Source organism: Triplophysa dalaica, chromosome 20 (genome assembly GCF_015846415.1).
Source record: "Triplophysa dalaica isolate WHDGS20190420 chromosome 20, ASM1584641v1, whole genome shotgun sequence".
In the NCBI taxonomy this organism is placed as follows: domain Eukaryota; kingdom Metazoa; phylum Chordata; class Actinopteri; order Cypriniformes; family Nemacheilidae; genus Triplophysa; species Triplophysa dalaica.
This window is the reverse complement of record NC_079561.1, coordinates 3,440,001-3,452,987: the sequence shown is the minus strand read 5'-3', so window position 1 is coordinate 3,452,987 and position 12,987 is coordinate 3,440,001. Positions and strand designations below refer to the sequence as shown.

General features: G+C 38.5%; 1 protein-coding gene across 8 annotated transcripts in view; it reads right to left on the bottom strand.

Annotated features, from left to right (window-relative positions):
• Positions 1-428: 428 nt before the first annotated feature.
• Positions 429-12,987, bottom strand: part of kif1b (kinesin family member 1B) — a 65,417-nt gene continuing 52,858 nt past the window's right edge. For 5 of the 8 annotated variants that reach the window (XM_056733711.1, XM_056733717.1, XM_056733713.1 and 2 more), the window contains 16 exons: positions 10,367-10,475; positions 10,206-10,272; positions 8,710-8,794; positions 8,499-8,604; positions 7,874-7,900; positions 6,210-6,324; positions 5,996-6,129; positions 5,077-5,138; positions 4,613-4,758; positions 4,287-4,529; positions 4,097-4,168; positions 3,922-4,022; positions 3,688-3,840; positions 3,419-3,611; positions 3,208-3,326; positions 429-3,131 (listed from right to left, as the gene is read on the bottom strand). In XM_056733711.1, the coding sequence (XP_056589689.1) occupies positions 3,089-3,131; positions 3,208-3,326; positions 3,419-3,611; positions 3,688-3,840; positions 3,922-4,022; positions 4,097-4,168; positions 4,287-4,529; positions 4,613-4,758; positions 5,077-5,138; positions 5,996-6,129; positions 6,210-6,324; positions 7,874-7,900; positions 8,499-8,604; positions 8,710-8,794; positions 10,206-10,272; positions 10,367-10,475 (1,775 nt within the window). In that variant the 3' untranslated portion in view covers positions 429-3,088. The remainder of the gene's footprint in view (positions 3,132-3,207; positions 3,327-3,418; positions 3,612-3,687; positions 3,841-3,921; positions 4,023-4,096; positions 4,169-4,286; positions 4,530-4,612; positions 4,759-5,076; positions 5,139-5,995; positions 6,130-6,209; positions 6,325-7,873; positions 7,901-8,498; positions 8,605-8,709; positions 8,795-10,205; positions 10,273-10,366; positions 10,476-12,987) is intronic. The other 3 variants (XM_056733714.1, XM_056733716.1, XM_056733719.1) reach the window with 1 other exon arrangement.

Here is a 12,987-nt window from a genome sequence, read left to right as displayed (position 1 = left end):
TTTAGGGTTATTAATAAGATTACAAACAACATGAAATTTGAGCGAATATTTTACAACTTTTTAAATCTTGATATAAAATGGCTTAAACCAAATATTTAAAAGTTTTAACATTCTAACACATTATCTTAATGGAGTAGGCAGACTTAAAAATTAATAAAAATAAAAACAATTAATAAATGTAAAAAATGTATTCACGAAAGTGTGTGAATTCTGCACTTTCTCAAATTTAATTTCCCTTTTAGTTTATTCACCAGTTTCCTGTTTTTTTTAATAATCTGGTGTCACAAATAAGCATATACATAATAAATTTATAGGAATAAATGACGTTTAAAATATTTTAGGACCGGACGTCATATGTTTAACACCCGTGAATGTTTCTGTTATTTCCCATCTTAAGAAAGAAAAACAAAACAAGCTCTTTCTTGGTCTAATGCACTGGCTGTAATTTTATTTTTTACCTCATTCACTAAACAGGTCAATGGTGCAAGATTACCATACACAGAATTAAGATATATGCATTACACATCTAGGCTATACAGCGAATGGATTATGATTATTACAAATACAGGGGACATATTTACATTTTAATCCAAGTTCCATTCAACATGTAATATTTACAAAATAAGTATGAAAATGAAGCCAATCTGACAAATAATGTACAGTGTTAATGCCACGGTTGAATGTTTTCTGTTGCTTTACCACAATGAGTAGGCATGATGTTTATTTGGAATGCCCTTAAAATGAAGAAAATAAATTGCAACACCTCAGTCCCAGATGAAAATCTTATTTTCCCTTAATTCATGCATTTTTAGAGAAATTCAAGGTACATTCAAAGTCCACTTCAAATGAGTAAAACACAAAAAATCAAAAACCGTTTGGTTTTCCATTTGAGAAAACGACAAAACCATAGTTCAAGCTTTATTTGTTCTGTTACTCGTATAAACGCATATTATGTGCAAAGAACTGCAAACTAATATATACATTGCGAAACAATAAATACAGTTAGTGAAATTCATTATGAATATCTATAACTTTACATTAGTCAACCAAACCACTCAACAAAGCTGGTAAAAAACGAAAATCTTTGCCCTGGCGAAAAATCCAAAACACTTAAATTTAAATGCTAATGTTTACTAAACTTCATTGCAACAAAGGTAATAAATGTCCTTATTATGCACTCGTTTTATGTGCCGTCTCTGAATATTAAATATCGAAAATTTCACAGATGTGTAACAATCCAACAGCTCAGTAGAACTCCTCAGGCTGGCCGACCAGAAGGCCCAATTCTCCAGAGCTACTTTCATGTGTTTTTCTGTGAAAAAGTGCTAAACCTCTTCATCGACGTCAATGTGCGTCTATAAGCAGCAAGAAAATTGACTTCATAATATTGAAACTACTTCACTTCAGAATCTGCTGACAGTAATTCCTGCTGGTTGTCTGGCCAGAGGACTCTAAAATGCCCAGTCAAATCCCTCATGTCGAAATAATTTCACCAGTATAAGACAATAACTCCGCAGTCACTGAGTATCATTTTAAATATACAGAGCAAAGATTTCCATAACGAAAAACAAAATGCACACCATCCTTTTTCCCTTCACTGCACATACATGACCCGTCCAGCGTCAATTTCTTAGAAACCCATTAGTCGGTGATGAAACGGTAATGTTTTAGTGATCAAAATTGGTCTGTATAGATAACTGAATAAAAAGTGCTCTAGCCTACACAGCCTTCCAGAACGAATCTGTCATTTAGATCATGTGAAACACTGATGGAATGTTTTTAAAAATAAGTTAAGATAATCAGGACAGTATAAAGATACACGGTGAACGTTCAATAATATTAAAATCCCGTAACTAATAAACCCCTCTCATTCTCAAAGGGGTAAAAAGGCTGGTTTAATGACTTTTATGAGGTTTGAGTGGCCTTGAGATATCGAGTCGAAGAAGACCACGTTAAAACATTCAATCTATTATTTCGTAACCGTCGGTATCTTTCTCAAGCATACGTCTTTCAAAAGAGGCGAAACCTACTGTGCGAGCAAACCACACGTGGCCTTTATCGTTGTCTTTTCGTAATACAATAAGAACAGAAAGCAAAGACTGTGTGTTCATGAGAAGCGCCCTGAAAGTTTGTACAGATGGACTTTCATTCAGAGGTTCTGTTTAAGGTAACTTTTTGCACCATTGTTGTTCCTAATCTAATGTAGGGAATCGTGTATGCTGAGCAGAACACTCTTATAGGCTACGGAAAATGGTGATATATCAGTGTATTTCCCTGCTAGTAATGTTCTCATTGTTACATATTATGTTTTACGACTTTGATATGTGGATCTCGTGTCAAGCAAATACACTGCGACATGGTACAGTTAAGGGCTTATGAATAAACTGGTGTATGTACAGAACTATCACAGCTTGCTCAGATTCGGCAAATCCAATACTGCAATAACATTCATTTTGAGAGGAAATTTCCTTCCTCATTAGAAAATCTTCGAGCAGTGCTTTGGTCCATCTAAACATCTATTTTGTAACAGATCCCTTGTCGGAACAAGAACGAACTTAACAGTACCCGAAGCAAAGCCGTTTAGTTTTTTTTCCTTATATTGAGAAAGTGTGATCATTACGTTATCAATATTAATATTTGTATTTTCCCAAAAGCATTTTTTAAGGGCTTTTAGCGAATCAACTTCCTCGTAAGGTTTGTGGCCATCGCCACGTGAGCGAGACGTTGCCGGCAGACAACACTGGTAAGGACGATCTTCACAGACGAGAGTAACTCAAGAAAAAGAAGAACCCGCTCTGAAGTTCGTGCACACGCAAACGGACGATAACAACATGCTACTTGAAGGAGGTTCAGTTATGACAAAGAACCGAAGACAGAAAAAATCCGATAACACAATGGATTAGGAGAGAAATAGAGAGATTTGGTGAACTCAAAGTTAATTCGCTGGAGAGGAGAAGAGAGCCACAGGTCTACATACGAGAGAAACCGTCAAGAATCACAAAGATTTAGAAGTGTTCACACACTTGGTACGTTGTAAAGGTAGACAGAGAAAAAAATGAGCACAATCTTTGCACGACGTGACCCTTGTTCAGTTCTTCATCAGACCGGACCGTCTCCTCGCCAACTTTGACCTAAAAACGACGACACATTAAAACATCATAAAGAAGTCATGAAAATAAATGTTTTTTCTGGTTAATATCTTGTTACCTTATTGTTCCTGCTAGCAGTGGGTTGAAGGCGTACAGCCAGTCATTCATATCTTTGTCATTATTCGCCTGGAGCAGAATTCCTCTGTGCTTGGTGCACACGGCAAATGTATTCGGTGTCTGGAAGCCATTAAACAACAACATTATGTTTTTTTCATTTAAACAACGACACTCACATAAACCAATAAAGACATATAATCACAAGGTTTTACCTTGAGCATGGCCTCCTGGTCTTCACTGTATTCCACCTGAGCGGTGGACAAATTCAGCACGCCCCTCTCCACCGGGTCCTTATCGTTGTTGTAGATGAACACGTACGGTCGACGGACCACCACAAAGTTCTTCACCCAGGAGTTGGAACGGGGCTCCATGAAGCTGAGGAATCCCTTCTTGGACACCACAGACCTGCGTGACATCACAAATTTGTAAACACATTTCATGTTCGCGAGAACAATGTTTGCGACTGTCTCTAAACACTTACCCGGGTCTCATCTCCTCAATATCAGGCAGAAGGTTGAGGAACTCGTGTTTGCCGGCGCGCGCCAGGTAGGACGTTTCCAGGATGGGCACCATGGGGAAGTTCTCGTAGTCGGAGCACGAGGGGCTGGTGGCGCGAGAGTTAGCTTCAGGGGTCCTATTAAAAGATGTTTCTACATGCTTAACCTTGTATGTCAATTTTTTCAAGGGTTTTTATATCCAATGCACAAAACCGTACCGAGAGTCTGACAGAGACGGGCAGGTGGAGGACGGGGTGAGAGTGGCACTGCTGAAACTAGTAACTGACGGGTCGCGGCCCATAGGAGAGATATCTGACAACTGAGAAAGACGAGTTTATTAAAGCTTTGTGTGTTTAAGACGAAGCTGGTTTGCAACCGGCTGTCTTATGTTACCTTGCAGTCACTGATGCTGTTGTACATTTGGTTATATTCATTGTTGAAGGTGTGTGTCAGGAGCCGGAGGCACTGAAAAGAGAGTACACAAATATGTTGAAGACGGAAAACACATTTTAAAGGACATGTCGGATAAATCAGGAATCATAAAAAAACACATTCGATGCGGAAAACATAAAAGCTCATGTACCTTAGTTGCCAAGTCCTTCTCGTGGTCTGCCAAGCTCTCGACATCCGTTGAGTCGTATCCGCTGCTCTCGCTGGGCGTGATGGCGCTCTCGAAGGTCGTAGAAGAGATCTGAGAGGAGATGCTGGTGGAGGTGCTGAGGGTCCCGCTGCTCAGGCTGGGGGACAGAGAGTCGCTCAGGGATTTCGGGGGAGCGGTCTCACCCAGCTTCTCACGAAGCAGCAGCAGATGACGCGTCTTCTCCACCTGACAGGTTAAGACATGGACATCAGGGAGACAGTTCTCAACATGATGTTCTCATAGACAAACACTTCCAACTTTACACTGACCTCATGCAACTGCTCGAGTTTCTCCAGTTCCCACTGATGCTCGAGGATCAGACTGTCTCCTCTGGGCCTCCAGCCAGCCAGGTTCTCTTCTCCACGCACGTAAGCCACGGACGTATCCAGAATCTTCCGTCTCCGTCGCTGCATACCTGAAAATGTCGCATGGAGGATAAGAGATCGGAGAAATTGTGTCTGTGATCTTTCAAAACGTATAGAAATGAACTAAAATGCTATTAGTTAAGATATCAGATATTACTTCGGAATTATCACTTTATTAATATTCTATGGTGTTTACATAATCAAAATACTTCAGATACAGTGGTGTTTTCGTGGTACATGTCCAAAAAAACATGGTAATTTGGTTCAATAAATTGTTACTGCTACTTTTTTGTGAGTGCTTTGTATTAAACACACAAAAACGAAGGAAAACAGTGGAAAACATTAATATTTCTAGAAAAAATACATACCTGGGCTTCCTGTGTGGGCTATCTTGCACAAGCTGAGCTCATAGATGCCAGTTACTTTATTACTGTAATAGAAACACCAGAAAACAGTGTTAGGCCCGATTCACATTTCGCGTCCGTGCCGCTTTCTATCTTCAAATAACCCGCGGCTAGAAAAAAGTGTGCGGAAAAACCATGCGCTGCCCCCTATTTGCGCGCGCCTGGCGCACGTCTACATTTAAAATAACCAATAGACAGACAGACAGAAATACTTTAATAATCCCAGAGGGAAATTATTTTGTTACAGAAACTCCAGATATTCATCCAACATATTATGCATAAAACATCTACTCAGAAGAAGATATAAATATAAAATATATGTATATATAAAAAACTATATATATATATATATATGTATAAAGATAAAATGTACAATTTAATAATGCGCAAAGAGTGCAATAAATGATTGTCCTTTTCGAGTCAAAATTTCAGAGAGAAGGTTTCTGACTTTCTAAGGCTTCAATTTGAGTGTGGAAAAGACACGAAATGTGAATCGGGCTTAAGCAAAGTTTATACTACATTTATTAGAACCTAAAGCCTTTTTAAAAATTACATGATTTTAGGTTAAAATGTCTAAAAATGAAGGCCAGGTGTATATTTTAAGTATGGGACTGGCCTTTGTCTCTTTAAAGCTTTTCATTTTTAATCAATCTTTTTGCCTTTACAACCTCAAATGACTGTCAATAACATATAATGTTTAGGTACAAACATGTCGTTTTTCAAATAATATGAAATTCTTAAAGTTGCAGACAAAATATAAAATTATATTAAATACATCTAATATGACAAAATAGAGCATACTGACATATTTACAAAAACGGAAAGACATCAACGTAACAATATTTTATGGAAGTAAAAGTACTAAAAGAATGCTGTATGTTACCAGTCAGGGGTCTTGGAGTAACCGCTTCCGAACAGGTTCCTCAGGGAGCGTGGAGGAGAGATCTTAGCATCTCTAGAGTAGAAGACCATGCAGATGTCCTTGGTAATGATGGCAGGTTGGATGCAGTGGTCAAGCTGCAGGGCAAAGTTCACAGTACACGTCACGACAGTTCTGTTTACAGGACTAAGCACACAGAAACAGAGTGAATGCTGACCTCCAGATAAGCAGACAGAGTCATGTAGATCTTCTCTCCGTATGGAGTGACGCGGTTCAGCAGAAGAGAGTTGTGCAGGGAACTGTCCCAGACTGTCTCGAAGCGGTAGAATGTCCTAAACAGAGTGAAAGAGATCCTTCAGGTTTGGGCTGGTGTGACTGTATATGAAGGATATCTCATGACAATTTGTGACTATTTTACAATAATTGATATGAATGTTTGATCGCATTTATGTTTTCTGCTTTGGTGTCAGTGATGTTAGGTTATTGCTTTTCCCCTAATAATCACATTTATATTTTGAAATAGTTACAAATTTCCATGATATCAAGTGGTTGTGCCATTTCTTCTATTTGAATAAAGTGTGAAAACATTTGTACATCATTGCTTAGCCTTTCGCAAGACAGCATGTGCTATTTAGTGAGTGAATTCAATAACATTACCCAAGAAAAGCTGTTAACTTACAAGCCTCAAGAAGACAAAGCTAACGCAAACATTTATGTTTTATTATTCGTGATCTGGTGTGAGCTTGAAGCAGACTGCGAGCAAAAGCACACAATATCTGAGCAGACACAGAAAGAGTGAAAGACAGAAATGGGGAGATATATCTTCATATATCCTTGTATTGTTTCTCACTTCCGCTCTCTTCTTTCATGATTTAAATGACACAGACAGATGCACACAAAGGCTTGTCTGCATCTTTGCCAAAACTGACAATGCAGCATTTTAAAGAAACAAGGTGGCTAAAAATGCTCCACTTAAAGACCTCATGAAATCTCTTGCTGAGCAGTTTTCCTTTGATTTACTTTTGTATTTTTTTAGGGATGTGAAACGATTAATCGCATCCAGAATAAAACTTTGTGTTTATGTAATATATGTTGGTTTACTGTGCATATTCATTTTGTATTTATGAACACATAAACACGAATGCATCTATTTGAGAAAAATATAACAATAAATAAACTTTTTATTTAGAATTTCAATTATTGGTAAATATAAATGAATACATTGAAACATTTGCTAAATACATAGACAAGCAGGTGTGTGTTTTGTGTTTATACATACAAAATGAATATGGATGTATATTATGTAAACACAAACTTTTGTTCTGGAATGCGATTAATCGTTTGATTACTGCAAGGTGACAATTATTAATCATTTTGTTCTGTCTTCCCCGAAAAATATAATTTTGAATGCATATATCTGCTAACAGTTTCTGAGAAAGATGATATGATAATTTTGTAAAGACACACTAGCATATCGCTGCTGTCCTTCTGCAACCTCGTATCTCCATCTTTTGTGGGGTTTCTTGTGCCATAAATCATTATTATTAGTCACCCTTTACGTTTGTCAGTTGGTTTTGCAAATATCTCACTAACAAACATTAAAAAGTGCTTGTCAACATTTAAAAAGTACAGTGTTTTCTCCATTTTCTGAAAAACAGCCAATTTGGACATCCGCTGTTTTGGAAGGACAGCGACAATATGCTAAAAGCCACAAAACTTAAATTGATTTCATGAGGTCTTCAATTGATTCTATAATGAAAGATAAATCATAAGAGAAACTGCGGGTAAACAACACGGAAACACAGGCCTACTACTGTACTAATCCTAAAGTCTTGACGCAGTTTATGGTAATATTGCTTTATGATATGTTGAATTTGATACCTAGCGATATCGCTATCAATGCACAGGCTGAACAAAACCAAGAGTCCAACCGCAGCAGGAAATGTGCAAGACCAAGAAGAGAAAGACAAAACAAGCAGAAACAGTCAGGCAACAGAAACAGTCACAAAATAAAAACTGGTTAATAAACACAAGCAAACAATAAAATCAAGCAAACCGGCATTATTATGAGAGAATCTGCAAATAATAAACACATTCAACGAATATAACAAATACATTTAGATATACAGGCAAGTCCAAAGCAGACTTGGGCTCTTAGAATTGTTCCGACATTTCACCCCACCAGCTCTGTGTACAAACTATCGAATTGCTGTTTCTCATTTGGTCCACTAGATGTCTCTATTGTTCTCTGCAGGGTTCTGCACTAATGGATTTATTCCTCCTACTGACAGCGGCCGGCAATGACTCATGTTCAAACCCTCTCCTGAATTCTAAACAGCATGAGGTTTGCAGACCTTTCATGCATGCTGAATAAACACACAACCTGCTATTGACTGCAGACATAAACCGATTTATAAGGCTAATGCAGGAGCCTATTCTTGCATGTTTGAGACAGAATGCAACATCGGGTTTACAGACTGTAATGCGGAAAGCAATCGTGACGTACCTGCTGGAATTGTGAGAAGATTTCAGGTATTTCGCAGAGATGATGTTGAGCGACAGAACGGCATCTGAAGCCGAATCGTCCACTTCTGGTTTATTCCTGATTCGACCTACAACAGAAAAATCCCAGTCAGATGCTTGTAACTCTATAATACACTTCAAACTGGCATTAACTGTTTGAAGAACGGATGCAAAGTTTGTGTAAAATAACTCACCAACTACCAGCTCCCTGACATCTTTCCAGTACATTTCACATCCTTTCTCGTGAATCAGAGTGACTGTAATTCTGCGCTGGATGCCCTGGGAACAGAGACAAACCAGGTTACCACAAATAACACGAAGCAATCATTTAAATGATTTATACATCCTTGGCCAAGGACAGCGAACATGGGCTAGATTTATACAGACAATGTTTAAATATTAACAGAGCAGAGAGACAGAAGAACATTGACTCTTTCCGAATGAGATGCCCAGATACAGCAATGCAGTATGAACATTCAACATAACGACAATAATGACATTGAATAGTTCTGTTGGTATATATATTTGACGCATTCTGTGGTCAAACATATAAGGATCACATCACTGGTAAAAAAACACATTTACTGTGTCTCCATTGCCTAATTGTGGACCATTTTGCGAAATGGTGTCGTGTTGTATAACATGTAGTGTTAAAACAAATGAAACAGGAAGTGCTTCTGGAAAAGTGCTGTTTCCATCTTGCAAAATGGCCTGCACTATGCCCTACAAGTATTTACAGTTTTTGTGTTTTAAGTGCACAGCAAAACAGTATGAAAGTACATACTAATGTGTAAAGGAAGTTGTGTAGATGACACTTAATTAAAAATGAAGTCAACTGCTCAAATTACAACTTTTCTTCAAGCATCTTTATGTAACATAAAGTATATAATCGTATGTATTAAAGTAGTGTAGCATTTCTTAATATAATTATTAATTCAGTGTAGTAAACCAAACTCCTCCCTGTCAGTAAGCTGTGGGTAATATCAACCATAGAGTATGAAGGAATCTTCACATTTTCTATAGAAACAAGAACCTCAATATACTTTAATTTAAGAATCCTCATTTCAATACACAGTATTACTATAATACTAATTTGAGACAAACTCATTTGAATTTTTACGACAGCTAGTATGCAAATCGGGACAGCTTCTATTTCTTCACATACAGAAATAAATCTTTGCAAATTCTTTATTATATTATTATAATAAAGCCAAAACAAGTTTCAACAAATTAAACTTCCTAAATCACAACTGATAAACTCGACCTATTCTTCATAAACATTAATTCAGAAACTTTTAAGCAAAGTAACCAAGTGCAGCTGTGACATGTCAGAGGAGATCTGGCCCTCCCGGCTGAGACAGTTTTTTTTCCATTTATTTATCATTGTAATTTGTGTTCCTCGCGGCAGAGCATTGTTGGCTGGCTGGCTCAGCGGGAGACTGCATTTATTAGATATTATTTACTAGAATGATCTTGCTTGTTTTATAAACACCATGCACTGTGTTTACATTCTCTGTGTTTTTCCGTTTTTCTCCTGTAAAGCTCCTTTTGAACAATCCAGATTGCGCAATATAAATACAAAGTAAATATGGAATATTATTATTTATAATATTCAATTTTATAAGCAGTCGTGTTATCGTGGACTTAATACAACTGGATATTTTCGCACAATAAACCTCAATAAACATACCTGGTGCAGCAGGTAGGTGCCGTGACAAGGAAGCCCCCCTGTGTGATCCACCACTGCTGGAATATACCTAAAATACATAACAGAGAATTAATAAGCATGCCGATCAACCGATGAATGAGAGCATTTACCTGACACTGACTCAATGCATTTGGTTGACTTACTCTCCAGTTGGCTCCAGTTCGCTGATCTCAAACCAGGCCAGCAGGTCATACTTGCTCACACATTGACCCAGGTTGGACTTGGTGATGGTGTTGAGTTTAGTGGCCGGCACTATAGAAAAAGTGAAATATCAACAACGCAGGAAGAAACAGGAAATGGAATCAGGCTGCATTCAACTCTTTTTAGCCCGTTTCTATTCAAATCCGTACAAAACGTTCCAACTTGACAGATAAACACCGAAAGGATGAGTCATGTAATGGGGAGAAACACAAAGCACTGGTTTAATGGTGGGTTATTGTGTAGACTTAGAAATCAGCCGCTAGCAACTTCATTCCATCAGATGATCAATAGAGCCTGATGTTGAAAAAAGCTGTGCTGCAGGACATCCCGTTGCAGTCACGCCCCTTAGGCGGCAGACGATAACATTGGGAAAAAGCTGCGAGACGTCTTAGAATCACAGATGGAAGAAAACCCCCTCGCCTCGCATGAGCTGAGAGAAAAATCAGCCTGAAAGACGATCTTTGAGAAGTAGTAATGCGGAAAACACTTTGACGTATTCAATTAGCACTACCGCTCAAAGCATCGCTCTGACAGGAGGGGGATCACAAAACAGCTGCCGTGACGATCTAGATCTATCAACCGTGGAGGAACACTAAAAAACTCTATCCCTGGAGGGACTGGGAATATCTACGTTTAAAGACACAAACAACGTCCAATGGAATTTTCAAGGGATGTGGATGAAGAAAGGGTGAAGACAGTGGGTGGGATTTAAATGTGTCTCAAGGGTCAAAAGAGTCTCACGGAACGACCCGCCCACTTAAACAGGAAGACACCGGGTGATTGACATATAAAGCAACCAATCCAAGTCAATCAGATTAAAACTAACTAGATGGACTGTGGGCGGCCCGTGGAGATGCTTCCGAGGCTCCGATACAGCACAGTCTACTCTACTCTCCTACATGATGCCTCCGAGGCTCTGTACCAACCGTGGTTTTTGGCCATTTTGAGAACCGGGCTGTTGGGTACAGGGAGAAAGGGGAAGTGGGTGAGCTGGTCTGCCCCATCCTCCAGAGTGGCGACGGCAGTGGAGGCCAGCGCGTTGGCGTGCTCTGAGAGCGTGTCCAACACATGGCAATGCACGTAGCCGCTCATCAGGTATTTGATCAACTCAATCTTACGTGCATGGTCTGACAGGAGGACGCCAGGAAAGAAAGTCCAGCAAGTGTGGATTGAAATGAAAGAAAACAGAGATTAAATCAAATGTATGTGAGAAATGGAAATGAAAGGGTGAAGCATATTGTGACGGTCTACAAAATGTTTTGCTTAAACATGCTCAAAAGACACAAGCATAAAGGGTGACCAAGAGTAAAGATTTGTCAAAAAATAAGTAAGAATAATAAAAACGGGTTTCCATCTGACAGCGACAATATAGTGGACCTTTAAAGTAACTAGACAGCTAAGCCACACTTAAAAATAAATGCTACTCTAAAACATTTATAGTTAAAAGAAAAAAATATGCACATAACTATGTTTAAAATGTTTCAACGCTGGTCGAGAAGAACTTCATGTTTCTGTTACACAAACATTTGAATAAAATACAACCAACAGAATATCTATATCCAATTTAAAACAAATATCTTTAAGATGTACGTATATATGTACGATGTTTTATTAAATAATAAATAAATAAAAACTGAAACCGTTCTTCTGGACCAGTGTTTATATCTTGAAAAGTGGTCTTTGGTTTAAAATGTATTTAGACCACTGATCTATATGACTGGATTTCTAGAACGCTAAAGCAGCGGCGGGAGCTGAAGCCAACGCGCCGCCATCTTGGTATGCCCAACTGTCATAGACCTTCATTGACTTCCAGTCAAAATGGCGATCTAAAATAACCAGTTTTTTAGCTTATTACTGTGCATTCAGACCGCCGCCGTCAAGAGTGTCAAAGCGGCCAGAAGTCATTCACTTTCAATGTGAGCCAGCAGCGAGTAGTGCCGCGTCTTGGCAGTTGAGGGCGTCAAGGAGAGTTGAAATCAGCTCAACTTTATGGTAGTGAGCAATCAATCGATAACCAATCGGAACGTAGAAGTCCACCGCTCGAGAGGATTCCAGAGAACGCAGCCCTGCAGACAGAGCGCCTGAGCGTCCACGAATCTTTCTACAGCATTGTTGGCAGGGCGGCCAGAGCGAACGCACAGCATTATGTTTGTAGTTCACATGTGAGTTTAAATGAATATTTACTTCTGATGTTTTTTTCAATGTTTATGTTTATTTCGGGCAGAATAGTGATGTTTAGAAATCAGTGTATAGAAGGTGAGTGTGTATTGCACAATGTAAATGTTTAGGAATAAAGCTTCGTGATTTAAAGAACATACAGCCTTAAATCTGTATTTTTATTTCAGAATAAGCACATTTGTCGAATGTTGAGGTGTCTCATTCGTATGCTGATCTGACACGTACGCTCCAGTGATTAAAATGGACGTAACTCACCATATCCAATAAGACAGGAATATTCCGGACTTTAATTAATTAACAATTTACATTTTAAAGACATTTGCCTTGTAAGAATGTACTGCGAGAAGTTGGATATAAAAACGAAAACTGGTAAGTTACTGTTTTA